This window comes from Helobdella robusta (genome assembly GCF_000326865.2).
Source record: "Helobdella robusta unplaced genomic scaffold HELROscaffold_51, whole genome shotgun sequence".
NCBI classification, from domain to species: domain Eukaryota; kingdom Metazoa; phylum Annelida; class Clitellata; order Rhynchobdellida; family Glossiphoniidae; genus Helobdella; species Helobdella robusta.
Genome location: NW_008705261.1, coordinates 411,416 through 433,621, shown reverse-complemented (window position 1 = coordinate 433,621; position 22,206 = coordinate 411,416). Strand labels below are relative to the sequence as shown.

The following is a 22,206-nucleotide window of genomic DNA, read 5'->3' as shown; positions in this document are numbered from 1 at the left end:
TTGTTAGAGGTTCATGTTCAGTTGCAACTACAAACATACAATGCAAAACTTTATAACAATCTCTCATCTATTAGTTCCAGTTTTTGGGGTGTTAATCGGCCATTAGTTCAAAGTAATCAAGATAGTAACATCACTTGGATGGGCTTAGCGTAACCAACAAAATTGCTTAAGTTTGAAATCATTTTGTTGTTTATGTATTTATGATAATGTTATAACCGCGGGACTGATTGAATTTCGCTACATTAATTATTATTTGATTGTTGTTGATTATTATTTGATTGTGCTTCATGCTGGGGTGCACTGGCTATGAGGCGCGTCCCCAGGTGGCGGATAGAGGAAAGTCCTGGGCAGGGAGACCTGTCTACGCTAAAAATTGGCTGTAAATACGACCTACGAGCGAGGCTTACAAGCAGTTGAGGTTACAAGGAAAGAGAAAGCGAAATCGTAAATGTAATTTATGTAGTTATTTTGATTAGTTTATTTATATGATTAGTTTATTATATTTATTTATTTATATGTTTATATGAGGAAAGAACTACGACAAAGAAACCTCAAATCGGAAGAAGCGAAGGCAGTTTTGATAAACCGCCTAAAGGACGCTCTAATAAAAGAAGAAATCCATCCGGATAAGTTCGACTTTTCAGATGCTTTGTTAGCCGAATTAAAAAAATTTAAAACGCGACAAGATCGACCAGCAATCAGAAGATTTCAGAATAGAATTAAACGATAGGTTCGACAGAATAAACAATAAGATTGAACAGCAAACAAAAAACTTCAAAGCAGAATTAGATGAACGGATTGATAAAATGGACCAGCAATTTGACGAGTTAAGCAAAAAAGTTGGCCAGAAAAAGGACGAAATAAACGAACGAGTCGACGGACTAGAACGGGAGCACCATTGAGAAATAGTAAGAATCACTTGGGAATTAGAAACAAGCAACCAGACTCAGTTTGAAACAGCAGCACTCAGCTACGGGTAGTATACGAGAGAACAAGCGACGGCATTGGTGTTAGCACTAGGAGGCTCCGCTTTGGAGGTATTACAATCCATTCCTGCCAAGGACCGTGACATGCATCCAATGAGGATGTATTAAAACAGTCCGGTTATGAAAAGGGGAAATTACTACAAATAATCCGATAGGGAAAGTTAAAGTTTTTTGGTCACATCATGCGAAAGGAAGCAATGAGTTAGGGTTTTCTACTGGAAAGATTGTCGGGGGAAGAGATCGCAGACGACAGCAAATTACATTTGTGAAGTCCTTGCGTTACTTGTTGAATACCATACATTTCAACTACTACAGTGTTAAAGATCGGGTTTTGTGGAGGCCAATGGTCGCCAATATCCTGAAAGGATGAGGCACGCGAAAGAAGGAGTGAGGCACGAGAAAGAAGTAGAAAATATTGTAATCATGTTATGATATATAACGCTAATAATAAAAATTTACAATAAACTTTGTTGATTCATTCCTTTTAACAATAGTTTGTCTCAATCAAACGAAATTAATTGTAATCAAAGATAACTACCATGATTGCGAATTCTTCAAATTGGTAGGCATTGCAATATAGCATGCATGATTTGAATGGTGTATCAACCTCTTTTCTTGACTGTGCTCTCGATAAGATTGTGTCCTCATGGAAACAACCCAAGTAACTTGGCTTGTTCAATCGAGCTGCAGTTTTAATAATTTAGCTTACATGTTAGTAAATTAATTATTAAAATTGAAAATTAAATTTAAATTACTTTAATTGACAATCAAACCTGAGTTAATTTTAAAATTATTGTAAATTTTTGAAACTGTTGTTGATGTTTTGAAACGCAATAAACTATAATGCATACATAGCTTTTTAGAAAGTTAATAAGACTAAAATAAATAATTAGCAATTATTTTCACTGAATATGTTAATATTCGGATTAATCAACAACTAATTTGATTAAAAACCGGTTGGAAGTCTTTAAATCGCAGTATTTTTGTAGAATATAAATCATAAATAAACTCAAAACATGAAATTTATGATGTTATTTTGCATGATGGCCTGTTGACATTTTATCTAGAAAATATAACATTTATTAACAAAAAGTCAACAATAAGGTGAATTAAATCGGTTTTCCTAAAAGAAAATAGTATTAACTTGAAAAGACGGTATATTCTTCGCAGGAAATGGACATATCTATTTGAATATTAGCATCTGTGCCACAGTAACAAGCTTGTTTCTAAAAACATTAGAAGATCATCATTTCATCATTTATTAATGAAAGTCACTTTACAAATAAGAAAAATTGCATTACATTCAAATTTTGGAAAAAATCTATGAAAAAAGCTCATAAAAATGTAAGGTGAGCTTACGTAAATAGAAAAAATTGAATTTTCTACATTGGATCCCTCACAAAATTTGTAACAATCAGCATCGTTACTGTGCTTGGGATCTTCGGATGAGTTGAAATAGGAAAATTCTTGAAAACAGCCGACATAGACAAATGGATTAGGTTTTCTGACTGGAAATAATAAATTAATAATAAATAAACTATTGAAACTATAAAGCCATTAAAACGTACCAGCTCCGTAGACTTCGACTTCGTTGAAAACAAATTCACCTTCGCCTTTATTTGCATTGTTTTTATCGACGTCAACATCTTTTGTGATAATAACGTATCTAGTTTTATGCCCCATGTCCTTGCAAGTGATGTTGATTATATCGTTCTTATTACAATTTGATATATTTTCTGGATATTTTCCACAAACAGCTGATTTCGAGTCGGACGAGTTGAGAGTCACAACAATTGCACCTTCAAAACATTAAAACGAGATACTTTTCTAAAAAATGTTTTTACAAATTTCTAAAAACCCTCTCAACATCGAAACCAGCTCAAAGTCAAATGATAACAACATGGTAAAATATATTACAAAATTAATTTTCTATCTTTTGAAAAAAGTATTACAAAATATTATCCAATAAGATATAGAATTTTTTAACTTTTGCATCGATGGTCACACTCCCTAGGATAAATAACGATAGTTTCTATCTGATATTCATCTTCCAGATCAACAGCCATCCAACCAACGAAAGACAAATTGTCACTGTTCGCATAGAGCAAACTAACAACGTTCCACTCCACCATCAATCCATCTACTGCATATTGCCAGGCAAGTTGTTGTGAATCTAGACCTGATTTACCTAAGATGGATTCCTGAAAATGACTCACATTTAAAGTTTCTGCTATAACCTTCCTACCAAATGCCAAGTTCACTGTGTTTGGAAGACCTTTGAACAGAATTAATGTGTTGTTGATAATTACCAAATTTTTTACACTATGTATGATTTTGAAAAACTGGGAAAAAATATTTCTAACGGAAACAATTAGAAAAACTTATTGCGTAGTAATTTCGCTGGCAGACACATTCAGAATATTCCTTCCCCATAACGTTTGTTTGCTGACAGAGCAACGGCTTGCAAATGTCACGGTTCATCGAACAATCTGGACAATTGGTGGTGTCGAAAAATTATATATATATATATATATATATATATATATATATACAGTATAATATATATGTATATATATATATATATATAGGAATTGTTTGAATTCTACTAAATTGCTGACATTAATCAAGTTAAAGTTTGTCTTTTCAATTTTCTTTATAAGAATTTACTGAAAATTGTTAAATTTGTTGGAAATATAATTAATTATCCCAGTTCATCATGAAAATTTAATAAAACCGTTGTTACTCTAATTCATCATGCAGATAAGGCCTTATTTCGATTTTTTATATATCATATTCAGTGCAGGTTTCGTTTATATAGTTTCTTTAAACAAAGCAAAGTTCCTTGCAGTGTGGGTTTATGCCTAGCAGGGGAACGGTGGATGCGTTGTTCATGGTGAGAATGTTGCAGGAGAATTATAGAAAGAAGAAACAAGATTGTACATGTGTTTTGTGGATCTAGAAAAGGCTTTTGATCGAGTACCGAGGAAGGTCATTGAATAGGCGTTGAGGAAGAAAGGAGTAAATGAGAGACTTGTAAAAGCTGTGATGCAGCTGTATGAAGGGGCGAAGACAAAGGTGAGGGTCGGAAGGGGGATGTCGGACGCTTTTAGTGTTAAGGTAGGAAAGCATCAAGGATAAGTGTTATCACCGTTTTTGTTTGCAATTGTGATGGATGTTGTGTGTGGAAACATAATGGAGGGGTTGTTATTTGAGATTTTGTATGCAGATGATTTAGTCTTGATGGCTGATAGCATAGAAGAATTGCAGCTAAAATTTGACAGATGGAAAAGTGTTATTGAAAAGAAAAGGTTAAAAATTAATATTGGTAAGACGAAGGTAATGGTGAGTGGGAAAGGTGAGGAGCGAGTGATAAGTAAAATAGACTCCTTTGGGGTATGTGACAGGAGAGTGAAGGCTAACTCGGTATTGTGTATAGGATGTCAGAAGTGGGTGCATAAGAGATGTAGTGGTGTGATGGGGGCACTGAAAAAGGTGGAAGGCACGTTCAAATGTAAGAAATGTGTTCATAGTGTGATTAATAAGACGGACGCAAGTACGGGCTTGAGTGGTGGTATTGAAAGAGTGGAAAACTTTGTTTATTTAGGGGTTAAGCTGAACGCGGATGGGGATGTTTAAGTGCTGATACGGCTAGAGTTTGTGTGGGATGGATGAAATTTAGTGATAAGTAAAATAGACTCCTGTGGGGTATGTGACAGGAGAGTGAAGGCTAACTCGGTATTGTGTATAGGATGTCAGAAGTGGGTGCATAAGAGATGTAGTGGTGTGATGGGGGCACTGAAAAAGGTGGAAGGCACGTTCAAATGTAAGAAATGTGTTCATAGTGTGATTAATAAGACGGACGCAAGTACGGGGTTGAGTGGTGGTATTGAAAGAGTGGAAAGCTTTGTTTATTTAGGGGTTAAGCTGAACGCGGATGGGGATGTTTAAGTGCTGATACGGCTAGAGTTCGTGTGGGATGGATGAAATTTAGGGAACTGGGTGGGGTATTGTGTTGGAAGAAATGGTCAGTGAAGATGAAAGGGAGGGTATATAAAGCATGTGGGAGAGCAGCGATGGTATATAGTGGTGAAACTTGGGTGTTGAGGAGAGAGGAGGGGTAATATTTTGAAACAGAGCAAAACGGATGGAGATTTAATAACAAACGAATGAAACGGTTTTGACAACGTTTGACCTGATTCAAGTGCACAGCAGAACAATTACCCCAAAGTAAGTTACAATAAACGAGATGAAGATAAACGAGTGTGTTATACAGTTCCAGAAGTATATTTCTATTTAGTTTATGTTTGATCTTGTGTAGTATACCTATTAATTTGTTAAATTTGTCAGAAATAAAATTAATATGGTTGTCCCAGGAAAGATTATCTTTAACTAAGACTCAAAGAAACCTAATTGAATCAGATCGGGCAATATTGTTAGTGTTAATATTAATATTTAAGTCAGACAAAGAATTTGTTAAAATCCTCGGACCAAATATTAAATAACTGCATTTTGAATAGTTGATTCTAAGCTTATTTAAGGTATACCAGTTAACTATTTTTTCAAGTTCACCATTTATTATAGACGAATCATTTGCAGGATTCTTGGTGTGGAAAAGAATAGTGGTGTCATCCGCATACAGAACAAATATGGCTATTTCAGAGGCATGACACAAGTCGTTAATAAATAGTGTAAAAAGAAAAGGTCCTAAAATGGAACCTTGAGGAACTCCAAAACTGATATAAAGAGTCTCCGAACAGTGATCACCAATATTAACAAATTGTTTCCCATTCTTAAGATATGAGCATATGAGCAGAACCATAAATGTACTAGACCTCTAACACCATAGGAATACAGTATGATAAGTAGGATGTCATGGTTAATCATATCAAACGCTTTTGATAAATCTATAAAAACGCCAACCGTCAAAATACCGTCATTAAATCACTGTGTGGGCTAAATGCAACACAGCTAATTCAGTTGAAAAATTAGGTCTGAAACCAAATTGGTTGTCACTAATAATAATATTATTTTAATTCAATAAATATATATATATAATTATCGTCTTCACCATGAACACCAACGATTTTTTTATTAATTTTAATAAATTGAAGGATAGTTACAAAATTACTGTTAGAAATATAGAAAAGCTCAATCGTAAACTTTCAAAAGTTAAAAATTTGGTAGATTTTAATTATGCATGCATGCATGCAAATTACCCAACAATATGTGTTTCTTTGAAAAGTTTGAGTAGGTAAAAATTCAAAACAGAAGAAAATAGTTATAACGAGTTTATTTTCAATTTATGTACTGAGGCAGTCTTAAATTCAGTTGCATCCAGTGTAAGATATGTTTAATTTTTAGAAAAAAAGATTTGAAAAAAAGAATATATTTAAAAAAATTGTTGGAGTCAAAAGTTGATAACCAGAATCATAAGAGAGAACGTGTAATGCCGAAAATTATTTTAAAAAAGTCGGAAAAAATTCGGACTTTTAGACATATTTACAAATTGAAGAATGACGGCTGAATAAAGCTGTACTGCTGAAGTTGAGAAACTGGATAAAGAAATTTGTAAGATCTGTCAAGAAATGGAAGGAAGTGGAAACAACGAAACGAATTCGATAAAATGTAAATTATGAGAGATTTAGAACGTGAAAACAAATACGGAAATTATGAGTGTTAATAAAATTTTTAATTAATCTATAATATTCATGAAAAATCACAAACAAATCCAGAAAGAATATCCAACCTCTCTCGTCACATGATTTATTCATCCAACCTGGTTGGCACCCATCTTTGCAAGTCATTGTAGTCTGATCGGTTGATTTACAGTACGATTGATATGAAAAAGCGGTTTGATGTTCAAAGTGCCTAGAATCTTATTTAATATTGGAAAGTATTACAAAATTTTTGGCAATTTTATAATAATTTTTCTTAAATTTAGATGAAAAAAAATTTTAAAAGCTAGTAGAACAAACAAAAAAATTCTGATTTCTAATTTTGATTAATCAAAATAAAACCAACAGAAGCTAAATAAAATAAACTTTATCGTACTTGTTCTTCTTGGCTGACAATTTATTCCAGAACATATTTGAAGTTTATTACCGGGACATTTAACTGAACAGTTGGACAAAGCGTCCAAATTTTTCAAACATGTTATTGCACCACCACTGTCGGATGGATTAGAACAAAAACAAATCGGTTCTTTATCCGGCTCGTTCTGTATCAATAGCAGTGGAGTTATATTCAATTTTGAGTTTCATTCTCCTATGTCTAAATCGATTTATGTAATCAAAAATCAAAAGAAAATTCGGAAGGCAACAATTGAATAATCACTCAAAGGATTAACTAAGATTATTGAATTTACTAGTGTGAATACAAATGTAAAGCCAATCAAACTTTTAAAAGTTTCAGAAAGTAGTTAAAATTAGCAACAAACCTTTAATGTAGAATAGCGGAAATATTTTTCAAAGCAAGTTAACATGCACTTCTCGATTGTCCATGAAGATACTGATAAGTTAAAGTGACTACTGACGTTGAATTTATCTAAACTCACTAAAGATTTGCTGAAATCCAATTTTTCTTTAACTGATGAAGTATAAAATAATTCTATCAACATTTAACGAACGTACAATTTTAAGAATAAACCTAATTTATTCATTTAAACTGTTGCCTATTTTAATATTTAAAAAATTAAACAAAAAATTAAACGATAAAAAACAAAGGTGAATAACTTTGATAAACAGAGAAGAACTCGAGGCCGCCGCACGAATCGTAATCATTGGAACATTTCATATTACAATGAGATGAACTGACTGGATATTTTGCACTACTCAGGCAGTGGCATGCCTCACCCCTCTGTCGTTCAACGTTTGCAGATTTTCATTCAAATTTTTGTTATTCTTACTTACAAATCATCAAGAACCTACTTGCAAGCCAATCATGAAAATGTTCTCCACGGACAAACAGAAGCTCTTGCAATCTGCATAGGATTGAACAAGTGTGGTCTTCTCAATGACAACACTCCAGTAACATCCAAGATACATCACGTGTGTTCCTTGATAGTCAGTTAATAAAATAATTTCATAAAAATCTTCAACAATTTGCTGCAGATTTGCAGCACAACTACGACGCTCAAATATTACAAATTTTACAAAACATGATTCATATCAAATTTTCTATACACAAATTTGAAGTCTCCGAATACAAACTAAAAAGATTTCCTTTCTTAGACACTTTGAAACCATCTGGAATTCTACATATAACTGTAGCTTTATAATTAGAAATTTTAATTTCCACGCACTGATTCTTACCACAGTCACCATTGTTTACATTACAATCTGTTTCAACAGTTTGAAATTAAAAATGTTTGAATTATAACATCATACTTATTCGGTTTAATTAAATCTGGACTTATTTGGAACCTGGATCAAGGATGATAAGTAGTGTCATCCTTGATCCAGTGTTCATTCAATATATCGAGATGAAGTGATTTTGAGTCCATAGTGTTACAATTTCAATATATCGGGCTGAGATTGACGAACGTACCTCGAATATCGCATAGTTCTCCTTTCCACCCCTTGCTGCATTCGTTGGATCGGCATCCAGTTGATTGTTTAGAGTTGAAACAAAAATTATTTCGAGGTTTACCACGAAAGTCAAAAGTGCCATACACTAAAAATTTCATAAAAAATTAATTAATTTTGAGTATCAACATGAAATTTCTTAATACAAAATTTCACTCTTTATTACGATCTTAACTGCTACCAGTGTTGTTAAGTCTGGGCGAAGCTGTCCGAATCAAGCCGAGCCGATGGAGTCAATTCGACTCTGCTTAAAGTCTCGAACACATTTGTCTTCATCGGCTCAAACGGACGGAGCGTTTATGATTGTATTTACATTATTATAGCTGTAGATGTCAGATTTTTTGTATATTTGTATCAATGAAACATATTTGTTTTTCTGATTTTTGCCTTTTTAATTTTTAAAATGTGATTTTAATCTTTTCAATCTGGTTTGAATAATTTCAAAAGTCGATTTGTTAGAACAGCTGTATATATTTATGCTAATAAATATGCTTTCGAGTTGTATGCCTTAAGAGAAACTAAAAAGCCGCGTTCAAACCCCGTATATGGCCTTTTCATACTAATCGCAAAAACGAGATACGAGTTTACAAAACAGCGTCAAATTGTTGAAAGTTGAACACTTGAACGTAAACGGCTTTTTATGAAAATATCTCTATGTGGCTAATTTATTTTTGCTGAAAATTTCAGTGTTTAAACCATTGTTTATAGTCAGCTTCTATCACAGAAGATGTCTTTCTTCAACAAGCGTTGTTGATTTGATGCTGCCAAAAAAAACCAAGAACAGGAGTAGTCAAACAGTCAGTTTGTCATCCAGGTGGTGGAGAGGACATAATTCTGAGAGACTCCCATTGATTCACTAAGATTGACATAAAATTACTTTTTGAAACGTGTTGAATTTTAGAACGTTGTGTCACTTTGCTTCCATATCGCTCAGACAAAATAATTTAGGTTTCTATGTAAAAGCCGAGCTCATCAAAAATATCACAAGTGATTTTAGTTAAATTCCGTCAGCTTTTAGAAAAACCAACCGAATTTGGTGAACAGGTTGCAATTGTTAGTGATATTAACGTACATATTGAAAACATTACAAATTCACAGGCTATTCAGCTAACCAGACCAATTTATATGCTAATCAGCTAGCAAGTTTACTGTCGACATTTGGTTACTTTTAACACGTTTAAACACCAACGCATGTAAAAGGTGGGTTATTCATCACCCGGTTTATCTAAAAGTTTATAACATCATTATAGATCCGCCAATCGTATCTGATCACAGTTAATTAAGTTCTTTCACCACGTATGAAATATAGTTTCATCCTTAACGTGCAAAAAATAGTGAAGTGCGTTGTCGACTGTTTCCCTATAGGCATATGATATTAGCCTGTACCTCCCTTCAAATTCGGATGTTACTTTATATCAACCAGTGTATTCGCAAAATTTTTATCGTTTTTATCATTTTGACGTGACTTCAGGTGTAGAATTAAAATCAATTATATAATACTCGCCCTCAAAACAATGTTTTTTAATTCAGTCCAAAAACTGATACTAAAAGACTTATTAGACAATTTGATCCTATTTCAACTGCAGATTGTCAAAACAGCATCACTCCATTAAATCTTCCAAGTTTCCCAAAAAAAGCAATCCGTTGTTAAAAAAGCAAATCTACATTCAGATTTGATCAGCAGATATAGGTCAATATCAAATCTAAATTTTATCTTAAATATAATTCAAAAGATAATTACCAGCAGCTATTGAATTATCTTAAAACAACGCTTTAATACCATAATTGAAATTAGTTTTTATTATTATTAATTATATTATTATGCGAAAAAAAACAGAATCTGACAAACGTAGAAACTGTTACAGCATGCAAGGCAATAGTATAAAAGTGATAGCGAAAATTAAATAACGGAGAAAAATGTTTAAGCATGAAAAGCATAGAAAATAAAATGAAAGTAATGGTTTGAAAAAACAAATGAAATAAATTGTTAATAGACTAGTTAATGACTTAGTAAGTTAGTTACGTGATCGATACCCAGTACTTAGTGTCGGCAATCAGTACTACGGAAACGTCACTCAACAGAGACGGCCTGGTGAAAAGTACTTACAGATGTGTTTGATAGAATCGACGATGAAAACATTGCCATAATTGCCCTAACTTGTCGTTGTTGCTGCATAGGAAACCGTCGATCATAAATTTTGCTGAATCGACTCAAGCTATCGTACGGCATCGATGGCTCAGCTTTGGATTTGTTTGCATCACATTTTTTATCAAGGACACAAAAGGTGGGTATCCACGGATCGGATGTAGCAAGTTAAGCTTTTATGTAAGGGGTTCCAAAAAATTAGCCTTCGGGCTACTCCTGTACGCGTTATACATGTCTGACATCATTACAATATAAAAAGTGGCCTACAATTTTATTTGTATGTTGATAATATCCAGCTGTATAGATTCGGCGCCATGAAATCATCACATGATCTTTAGCAAAAAATGACAAACTTGATAAACGTTGTTGGCTAATGGGACTAAACGTTAAAAATAGCTCACCTGGCTAGCACCGGACCAAAATTAGGACTCATAAACGACCTGTGTTTTACTGAATTTTTTTTTTCAAAAATAAACTATGTAAAAATATTTTCAGGAAATGTTTTTATTAATTCTATCAAACAAGATCCACAAGATGTTCCTCACAATGAGTCAAGCGAAAAGCGAAAAGCGCCACACAAATCTAGACATAGATATAAAAATATCAATTTGTTGAAAATCACAATCTGGCACTATGCAGCAATTGATAGTGCTTCCAGTGTTAAACGAGAATTAAATTATTAATTAATAAGAACCAAAATCAAATTTACCGGCTAGGGTCTCAAGAAGAGACGTGTCGTAAATAACACTAACTACTATTGCTACTGCTACTAAAAATATCAATAATACTAACTATAATAGTAATAATAACAAAAATTTAAAAATTAGTAAACAAATATCTCAAAACTGCTGTAAACAAATAATTCAATCAAAACAGAGCTTACGACTGTAGAGCGAATAGCGATTGTTGCCACCACATGATTTATTAATACCATCTGAACAAGTAATCACGCATTCGTTTATTGAAACCTGCTCAACCGCGTTGTACAAGTAACCACACAAACACTTGGTATCCTGTAGATGCGTGTGTGTAAATATATAACAACGTGTGGTTGCGCAACTGTGTGTGTAAGTGTGCATGTGTGTGTGTGTATGTGTGTGTAGATAACCTTAATAGCAAAATGTTTGGCATAATGATGCTCGCAGTAGGAAAAGCAGGACGCATAAGCTAATTTCCTTGTCAGGTTGAGAGTTGAACCTGACATTGACTCTAGGTTTGTATCTTTGAAGCATCCTATCGGTGATGCTGAAAACACCCTCCTGCCTAGTTACCAAAAAAATGAAAATGAATGACTGAATTAAATCAAATATTATTTTGAAATATTTCTGTAAAGCTTCAGAATATTTATTATAAAATATTTTTTAGATATCAGTTAAAGTTACATCAAATAAAACTCTGCAGAGCATATATCAACTCTGTAATAAATAATAATAAATTAAAAAATTGTGTAAAAAAAAAATATCTACATGTCACGCACTAGCGTAAACGGCGAAATGTGGTTGACAGCTGTCGAGTGATTCTGCATGGAACATACGATCAACATCCAACCCGCAGAAACAGGTTCCATCCTTTCAATCATTATATACGTAGAATATACATATATGCTTTCAATGCAGTTACAGACATTACATTCAATGTGTCTTGCAATTTCGTTTAAATGAAGTTTAATATTGTTTAATTTTGTGTAATGTTATCCATTTTTGATTAATTTTTTAACAAGTTTTTGTAAGATCTGAAAAATTATTGCGCATATGTGTTACTTCGGTAACTGTATGTGGTTTTGAATAATAAGAATACATTAAAACATAATATAACATTCATAAGAAATAAAAATAAATGGCGAAAAAGCCTATATATTTTAATTACTAACAAATTATACGGTTACCAGAATACAGAGAAATAGTTTTGTCCGTATCACATTTCAGGAACAAATTATTTTGTAATATGTTACCAATTCTAATATAAACTGATGTAATATTTATATTTTTTGGTCGAACTTTGACTCTAAAACTCTAAAGTTCATTAAATTTCCGTTATGAAATTTTAGACCGTTTATTTATTTTTCCATTAAAATAATTGAGAGTTGAGAAATAAATAGGGTAAAATATTATTTAAATGTATGACCTGACTTCTTCATAACAAGTCGAACACTGGTGAATAAAACGTTCGTATACTAACAGAGGCGTAGAAATGATATTAGACACAAAGCTAGAAACCACCATACAAAAAAAAGTATTTTATTTCAATTTCTGTATCAGTTAAATTTTGTAACCAATCCAGCCAAACAATTGTGGTGTATAATGTTGGCTTACATTTAAATGATTGTATAAAGGTTGTTTGAGTAGTTACCAGGTTTTAAAATTTGTCAAAAAACAGCAAAATTACATCAACTACCTTTAATGCAAAAACTAATTTCTTATCGTCAAATTTTTCACAAGCATCTTGACAAGAAATGAGGCTCGATTGAGAGGAAGTGAACGTCGCACTGTACACCTCAAAACATCCAATGAAGTCAACTGATTGACGACGAATGCTTCCTTTCGGTTGATCTTTACATTAATTGAAAAATTGTTATAAACTATGAAATTAAGTTGAATTTAATAAGGAAACAATCGTTATAAAAATTTATACTTGACAAATTTATTTAATTTAATGCACAAACCAATCTAGGTACAAATTAATATAAAACAGCAAGCGAATAAAAAACACAATATTAAACAGTATGAAAATTACATCATTTATATATCTCAGCTTAATTTAATTTACAGTTTTTTCTCAGAACGAACATTTGCCAGCAAGACAATTCAACCGAACAATATTTGCGAATCTTCCATGAAAAAATTTGAACAGAGATGTTTCGTCCAATAAATGCTAGAGTTGTACTAATTAACTTTTCACTAAATAATGATAAAACCAGATAATGGAAAAGTTTTTTCATTTCTTACAAAATTCAAAAAACTCTGACGACCCGACAATGATTGGATAAACATGCCTTTAAAAGAATTTTAAGTCATAGATCCCGTTTCATTGCCTACAATTTTATTACATAATTGATTTCCTCTTACAGCTCAATTTTGATCATTTGTGACAGACCTGTTCTTCACCAAACTTTACATTCCGCTTGTCTATTTGATAAATTTAAGAATTTAAAGGAGTTTATAAATTGATATTAATTATAATATCTGACTTTATATACAAAAATGAAAGCTACATACTTATTGATTTGATCTATGTTTAGAATCTGTTACGTAAAAAAATGTCCAATGTGATCGTAAAACCAAATGCGTAAACAAATTTCATTGAAAATCTGAAAGTAAATTCCCAAAAGACATTGTATAATATTTCATTGTTGGTTTTTATTTTAGGACCAAATTTATATGGCAGGGCTTTATAAGGTTTAAACCATTTAATTTAATTTAATTAAAAGTAATAATATTTTTTCTAGTTCATTGTTCATTACGCGAAACAACATCTTTGGACAATTACCAGGCAATACTTCATTCCTGTATTCTGTGCAAAAGGTACTACGATCTGACACCGAAAAAATGTCGTTGACAAACAATATGAAAAGCAGTAGTTCCAACGACTCCTGAGAACAACGTAGACTCAACACTTTCATTGACACAAACTGCTTACGATCGTTCAAGGATGATCTGAACCATTCAGGAGCAACGCTTCGGAATCCATAGCCTGACAAATTGGATAATAATATTTCGTGGTGGATAACGTCAAAGGCGATTTCAAATCCTAAAAAATCCTCAAAGCAAACATTTTGGATTCAAAAATGGTTAGCAGGGGTCAATACAACTCAGCCATTGCTTGCCCTTATGAGGATTTACGAACAAAATCCTATTGATTTTTAATAATTATATTGAGTTTGATTAAAATTTTTTACATTCTTAGGAGCATAAGTTTTTCAGAAACCTTTGAGGAAACCGGCAATTAGGATATGGGCTTATCACTTTCAGAACATCCGGGATCAGCATTTTTTAAAGATAGATAAAACTTTATAGCTGATTTAAGAATACTAGAAAAAAACCGAATATTTATTGATTTATTAAACGGTGCAGATAAATGATAGCAATATAGTAAAGTAAAGAGTGTGTATATAGTGAATATAGTGAATAGTTTAAAATTTTGTGGAGAGAAAATTGAAGTGTAAACTGTTTTTAAATTTTAATCTATTAGCCATTGAAATGATTTTGCCAGTTGTTATAACAGTCGTGTAGAACGACGGAAAATGAACATTACCTGAGGATGCATCATTAGTATTGGAAGACGAAGAGTTGTCGTTCAACTCTTGTCCTAATTCTATAACAAATTTATTATTGCTTGCTGTTAATACATCTGTTAATAAACTACAGAAAAAATTGTAAAAAAAACCGACGTAACTATTTTTTTGAAGTTGCAAATAATTAAATTAAATTGTGAAAAGTTTCACCTGGCAAAATATTAAAACAAAAATTGTCATCAGGCAAAAATTCCACTATTCTGACAAGACATCTGAATCATTATTTTATATTATCAGGTCGGTATTTTTGTTTGGCCTACTATTCCTGCAAAAAAATATTTTCTTGGGCGAAAGCTTCAGATGCCAATTTTAACAATGCACAACATAATCGTAAAAAATATGCTGTGAAAATGAGAATATTTTCTTCAAACTCACCTTCGTAGACTTCAAGTTCTTTTATTCCAAGACCCAAATTTATTGTTCTTGGTTGTATGATGACATAACGACCAGTTTTTTTTCCTTGGCAGGTAATTCTCATCGGAAGACCCGCTTTACGTACCTCAGTAATTATGCCGCATAATTCGTAACTGCCAATTTTGGATTTTGTTGCAAGCTCCAGTGTTTCGTTGAGACCTACTTTCAGGTCTTTTACACGGTCCACTTAATTTGATATTATCAATATCGTTGTTATTAAAAAATATTTTTACAAGATTTTTATGATGAATCATATTTATTCTTATAGAGATTTGAAAATGCATATATATATTGTTACAGACGTGGAGGCGAAAAAAAAATTAGTAATTAGAAAGTAAAATGAAGCGCTTGGTAATTTAATAGGCGGAGCCGATTAAAACGGTTGTAAAAGTCACGTGACGCGGCATCACCCACTATATAAGTCGGAACACGGACAAGGAAAGGAAGGATAGAAGAGCGACGAAGAGAATAACACGTGGAGTACAGCTAATCAGAAGGCGTATCACAATTGACGTAAATGTGATTAATTTGATTTTATGTAGTTATTACGATTAAGTTAATGTTTCTATTACTGCTGGTAGTAAATAAACGTTTGACGTAGTTTGCATTTAAAGTAGTTGTGTTCATCTATCGGAGATCTTGAATCTACGGATAAACAAACTCTTGACTTGCGTTGGAAGCTACAACACGGTGTTGGAGATATAGCGAGTACTGAAGCTATAACATCGGTGTTGGTAGTTACGAGGTCGAAGAGGTTACGACACTGGTGTTAGAGGGATCTTCAGGAGGTTATACACCGGTGACAGAGGTAAGATTTTGATAGCTGGAAACTCACTGCAGGAAAGACTACCAGGAATAGAGAACTCAATGTAATTAGTCGGACAAGAGAAACTTAACTACTGACGAATAATCGTATTCCGTGATTTATTTGTCGATTAGTTATTGTGCTGTATTCTAACGATTTAACGATCGAACGAACGAGTGATCGATTACGGCAATACAAGTGATAGCCATCACTGTTGTCTTTCTGATAAAGTCATCTGGAAGCAAGTCTGCTTAGGAATCAAGAATCCACGTTAAGAGAAATAACCGTACCCTACAAGTTAAAGGGGTCGGTTATAACAATATCTATGCAGTGTTGTGAAGTAGACCGTTACCATAACACGTTACTGTAATTTAGTTACTCAAAAATTGTAACTAGTTACACTTACAGTAATTATTACTTTTCATAAATAGTAATTAGTTACTTTTTGAGGTAACTAACTCCGAGTAACGCGTTACATTTGCAAATTACATCTGTGATGAAATCAATCAATCAATCTTCGTTTTGCGTCCAGAGACCCGGTTCACCGAGGTAGGACGTTGTTTTCTTTGCCATCAACTTTTTGCGCCAAATTAGACGATCAGTTGTATCCATTTCATTTAAATTTAGAGCTTTCATGTCTTGCTCGATTGTTTGCGACTAGGACTTCTTTGGACAGACTTTGGGACGTGTACTTCAACATCTGCAACACTGTTTCCACTTCGTTTGACATGACTAAACCACCGCAGACGGCGTTGCCGGCATTCGTCCTTTATATCATCTAAACCAGCACGACGCAGGATTTTGGTAGATTTGATGTGGTCCTTCAGACTAATTCGTTGCATCCATCGGAGCATTTTCATGTCGGTTCGTTGAAGTTGTTGTTCCAGTTTAGTTTTCATTGGCCATGTTTCTGCACCATATAACAACACCAGACGTATCACAGATTTATAAAGTCTTCATCGTAGTGGTAGTGGGATGTCACGCCGCATCAATATAGAGGCAAGGAGATGCCATTTATTCCAGGCTGCACGTATGCGTGCTCGAACGGCAGCTTCAGCTGTTCCAGTACAATCCAGAACATCCCCTAGATATTGAAACGATGTGACTTTCTTTATTTTAATGTCTTCAAAAACAGTGCTATTTCGAATTTGTTGTTGTGGATTGATGCAAGCAGTACAAACAAAATTGGACGCTTTAGATAAAGTACCAATTATTTTTGAACAACGTTTGTGACACCACTGGTTACACTGCTGACACTTGATTGAATTGTTACCTACACCAGCTTTACAAACTGAACAGGGCTATCGTCCAGTAGCTGTGGATTGGATGGGTTCACCAGTGTTCATTGCTTTGGTTTTGTTAATGTTGACTTTGAATCCTGTTGATGTTGACTTCTTCCATCACAGTTATAATAACAGTGGACTGAGAATCGAGCCTTGGTGAACTCCAACGCCGATGTCAAATGCATCTGTGTTTCCAACCGTTGTGCTGACAAGAGTCTTAGTATTCGTATACATTTCCATCATAAGTCGAACAAGATATTCTGGAATGAGTTGTCGACGTAGACTCCACCTGATTGCTTTACGGGGAACTCGATCAAATGTTTTTTCAAGGTCTACAAAAATGTGTGATAGTTGTTGATGCTTTACGGGAAACTCGATCAAATGTTTTTTCAAGGTCTACAAAAATGTGTGATAGTTGTTGATGCTTTGCAAGGTACTTCTCATGCAGTTGCCAAAGGATGTGAATTGCATTAATTATTGATTTCCCCGCTAGAAAACCAAATTGATCATTTCCGATTGTGATGCACGACGTTAATCTTATCTCAATGATTTTCTCGACAATTTTCAGGGAATGTTCTAACAGACGTACACCACGATATGATGAACAGTTCAGTGGATCACCTTTGCCTTTGTATAGCGGAACTGTCATGCTATAGTTCCATTCAGTCGGCATTGAGCAATTTCTCCAGATTTCACGGCAAAGTTGTAGTAACGTTTGGATACCTGCAGTACCAGACGCTTTGATAATGTCATTTGTGAGTCCAGAGGGCCCTGCAGCCTTTCCATCCTTCATAGCTTTCAGAGCTTCTGTCAGCTTCTCTACTGTAATGTCTGGAATCGGACCTTCGATGGGTGGAGCGTCATGAGATGAGACGTTAGAAAAATTATTTGATTAAGTTTGAGCATCATACTTTGCAGTCAACTTGCTAACTACGCCATATCTGATGCCATATATATGTGCATTATGTAATGCATCACTACAATCGTCATGTCTGCTGGAGAGTCAAAAAAGGGCTATCATACTTCCTAAGCTAAAAAAAAGCTGGTTCCGATACGAGTGATGTTAGGAGCTATCGGCCGATTTCAAACCTCACGTTTGTTTCCAAACTCATTGAGAAATTGGTGGCCAAACAATTGATCGCATACCTGAAACTAAACCGACTTTTCCCTGAACTTCAATCAGGTTTTTGTTCTGGACGCTCAACTGAGACAGCGATTCTAAAGATCTTCAATGATTTTATGAGGCTATTAATTCTGGTAGTATCTCTCTCTTGGCTCTGCTCGATGTCGGAGCTGCTTTCGATACGGTCAACCACAAGCTCCTTCTTGATTGACTTGCAAAGTCATATGGCTTGAGTGGAATGGTCCTTGCCTGGTTTGAATCCTATTGGTTTGACAGATCGCAAACGGTATATGTTGATGGCTCTGATCCTGCTTCCTCCCCACTGTTGAAAGGAGTTCCAGAGGGATCAATTCTGGGACCTCTGCTCTATGTTCTCTATTCGGCAGATATTGTGGAAGTTGTTGAGTCATCGGGTTTGAAATGTCACCTTTACGCAGATGATATACAGCTGTATAGTTACTGTAATATCAAAGAAAGACAGGAACTAGCGGACAGAACTCAAACAGGTGTCAGAACTGTCTCAGAATGGATGCTGGCAAATGGATTGAAGCTGAATATTGACAAGACACAATACATCTGGTTGGGTACTCGTCAAAAATTAACTGGAATATGTAGAGCCAGTCAAAAATCAACTATGCAACATCTATCTTAGTGTTTCTTGTGAAGTTTATTTTAGTTGAAGATAATATCTAAAAATCAATTAATAACCAATGTAGCAAAAAATTCTTTTAAATGAGAACGAGAGAGATTATTTCTAATAATTTTCTATGCTTGTAACAAGTGTTGCATGAAATAACATGTTTCGCCAGCAAAAACTTATATATAAAATTTTATAACAAGTTGTGCGAGTTGAAATTTTGACGGCATTTTAGATTTCACGAATTATACTTATTTAAAACTCTTACTAGAAATTTCTATAAATATGTGAAACATCATATTTAAACTAACAGTATTTATAATTCCACCTAGTGTACAATTCAACGTATCCAACTTCGTACACATCCTCCAAGTCAACAATAATCCATTCTACTTCATTATTGGGAATAAAGTCCAAATGAATCATACTCTCGCCCAATATCTGCCCGTCAACCAATTTTTCTTTACTGAAATTTCCGTAGTCAACGATATATATATCAGTTGATAATACTAATTTTTTGAAAGCAAGATTTCTTTTGTAATTTAATCCTGCAATTTTTTTGTATACTTATGTTTAGAAATAAGTTTTACATTTTGTTATTTTTAAATTCTTCATATTTGATCATTAAAATTATATATATTGTTACAGTTAAATTTCTTACATTATATCTCGAAAAATCAATTTTTTGTTAGGTAACTACAATGACCCTTTTTCAGTTTAATTCTTGATTAACTTTCGACCCCTCACTATTTAGCTCTATAATCACATTTGCACGAAACTTTTATACGTTTTTGTAGAAAACACTCTGAGATTATTAGCAAAATATTAAAGTCTGATCTGTGCTCCCATTTCGTTTGCTCCCATGCTCCCATGTTATGAAAAACTTTTTGTAAAACATTTTATAATTGTTGTAATATCAAATGATAACCTTCAATGCTAGATACTAAACATGAAAGTCGATTCCACCGTATCAGTGAGTTATATATATATATATTGTCGGAGATTTTAATGATGAGAATTTCCAAATGATGACAAAGCCCCACGTTGGGCGCTAATTGTCGGAAATTTATAAATGAAAACAATTAAAACAACTGGTGGTGTGAGGTAGGTAATCTCCTCCTCTATCTTTCTCAGGAAATTTTTTTATGGTCCGACAATAATTTTTGTGTATATTTTTATCGTGAGTTCGACCAGTCCTGTGTGGCACTGGGCTTTTTCGAATTATATGATTTTACTGAGTAACACACGAACGCGTAAAAATATTCGATAACAATTTTATTAATCGACGGAGGTAACTAGTCAACCTCCCAGTCTATCATCTCTTCGATTCCACACCCTTCCTTATCAAAGCAAAATTAGATTTTGTTTCGGGTGTTTAAAAACATAAAAATTTCCAAGGTATGTCCAATTAATAAAAAAAACTACTAATTAAATTTTAAAATAATTTGTAATAATTTATGACGTCATCTAAATTGCAAAACAAAAAAAAATCGTCGTAACCTATCGAGTAAATTAATTTGCACCACGCCCCCTATCGAGTGAATAAATTTTGCATTGAAAATTTTGCAGTATTTTTAGTCAGTATTATTTCATAATTCTGACAATATTGAGCCATATAAAGAGAGCTAAAAATAGTTTCAAATATTTAAATTTTAGAATTTAAAAAACTTTCTTTATACAAACGCTACATCCCCTCTTACTTAATTCGAAATCAATCTCAACCAACTTTCATATTGACCAATATGAAAGCGACTATATTAGAACAATAGGTAGAAGTCAAATATTTTTGTATTTAAAATTTTATTCATTCAATCAAATCTTCGAAGAACTTCGCAAACCCTCAACAAATATTTATTATACATCGTAGCCTGAAAATACTTATACAAAAAATTTAGCCAGGTTTACAAAATATTTTGAAAACTAACTAATTCAATCGGTGAGTGAAACGAAAAACACTAAGGCATTATCTCGTTTTATGCCACTCAAGAATTTAAAACTTATTTTGATGAAATTAATATTTCATGAAAGACTACGTTTCAATAATAATTAGAGGGAAATTGACCTATGAAACCTATTGAGAGCTCTGTTGGTCATCACAAAAATGGTGATTTATAAAATTTGTAGTTGACTAAAAAATTGATTGGATTAATGGATGATTGATCGAATGAACACGACAAACTTTCACAAGTCCCCTTTTTAGTCCTGTACTCATCATCCATGCAAACGCATTCCGTGTAGGACGAGCCTCTGACTTGGATGTTTTTACATTCCATACCATCTCCACAATGATTCTCAGAACTCGAGCAAACTATTTTAATGTTAAATAATTTTAAAAAAATGATAAAAGAATTAAAATTTTATTATTCTAATTACCATTTGAAAGTTTTGGAGCTTAAAATGCCGGATGACTATTATTTATTTAAACTTTATATTGACTCCTTGTTGTGAAAAGTTGTTGTTATTTATGTTAAACTCACTTTAAATGGGGCTAAAATTATGTAAAAAAAAATGTATACTTCTGTACGTACCTACACACACGTGTTTTCGGTTTGATAGTCTAATGCAAATAATGTTTGGTGACTTGGCTGGTAATTTGCATCGTTTATTTTTGAAAAGTAATTTATTTTATCAGTTTTAATAGTGAGATTATTTTATGGTAGATTTTGTTTTGTTTTGAAGTTTACTTTAAGAGAGTTTTTGATTCTTATTGGTTGATTACCTGGGTTGCCAAAAACACTAGATTTTTTTAGTTTATCTGCAGTAATGACTAAAGAGAAATGTTTGAAATGTGATGATGTTGTGGAAAATAAAATTTGCTGCTCATGTTTGCCAATGTTTTTTTCAACAGATTGTGGCCACACAGTTAGACCACCAATCGCAAGCCAGTACAGATTGGAGTACATACAAAACCGTTTTGATAAACGCTGCAACTACAGTT

General features: G+C 33.3%; 2 protein-coding genes across 2 annotated transcripts; both read right to left on the bottom strand.

Annotated features, from left to right (window-relative positions):
• Positions 1–1,188: 1,188 nt before the first annotated feature.
• HELRODRAFT_178964 (hypothetical protein) lies at positions 1,189–9,643 on the bottom strand (the record flags this gene model as incomplete). The annotated part of the gene is made up of 12 exons (XM_009027838.1): positions 1,189–1,344; positions 1,525–1,670; positions 2,131–2,212; positions 2,346–2,494; positions 2,555–2,785; positions 2,974–3,261; positions 6,733–6,796; positions 7,423–7,571; positions 7,718–7,841; positions 7,913–8,040; positions 8,532–8,657; positions 9,598–9,643. 12 exons carry the CDS (start codon positions 9,641–9,643, stop codon positions 1,189–1,191), a joined length of 1,689 nt encoding a protein of 562 aa, XP_009026086.1.
• A 1,588-nt stretch (positions 9,644–11,231) lies between these two features.
• Positions 11,232–21,541, bottom strand: HELRODRAFT_178963 (hypothetical protein; the record flags this gene model as incomplete). The annotated part of the gene is made up of 9 exons (XM_009027837.1): positions 11,232–11,297; positions 11,684–11,728; positions 11,824–11,978; positions 12,601–12,727; positions 13,110–13,264; positions 14,967–15,026; positions 15,382–15,606; positions 19,580–19,816; positions 21,448–21,541. 9 exons carry the CDS (start codon positions 21,539–21,541, stop codon positions 11,232–11,234), a joined length of 1,164 nt encoding a protein of 387 aa, XP_009026085.1.
• Between the last annotated feature and the right edge of the window lie 665 nt (positions 21,542–22,206).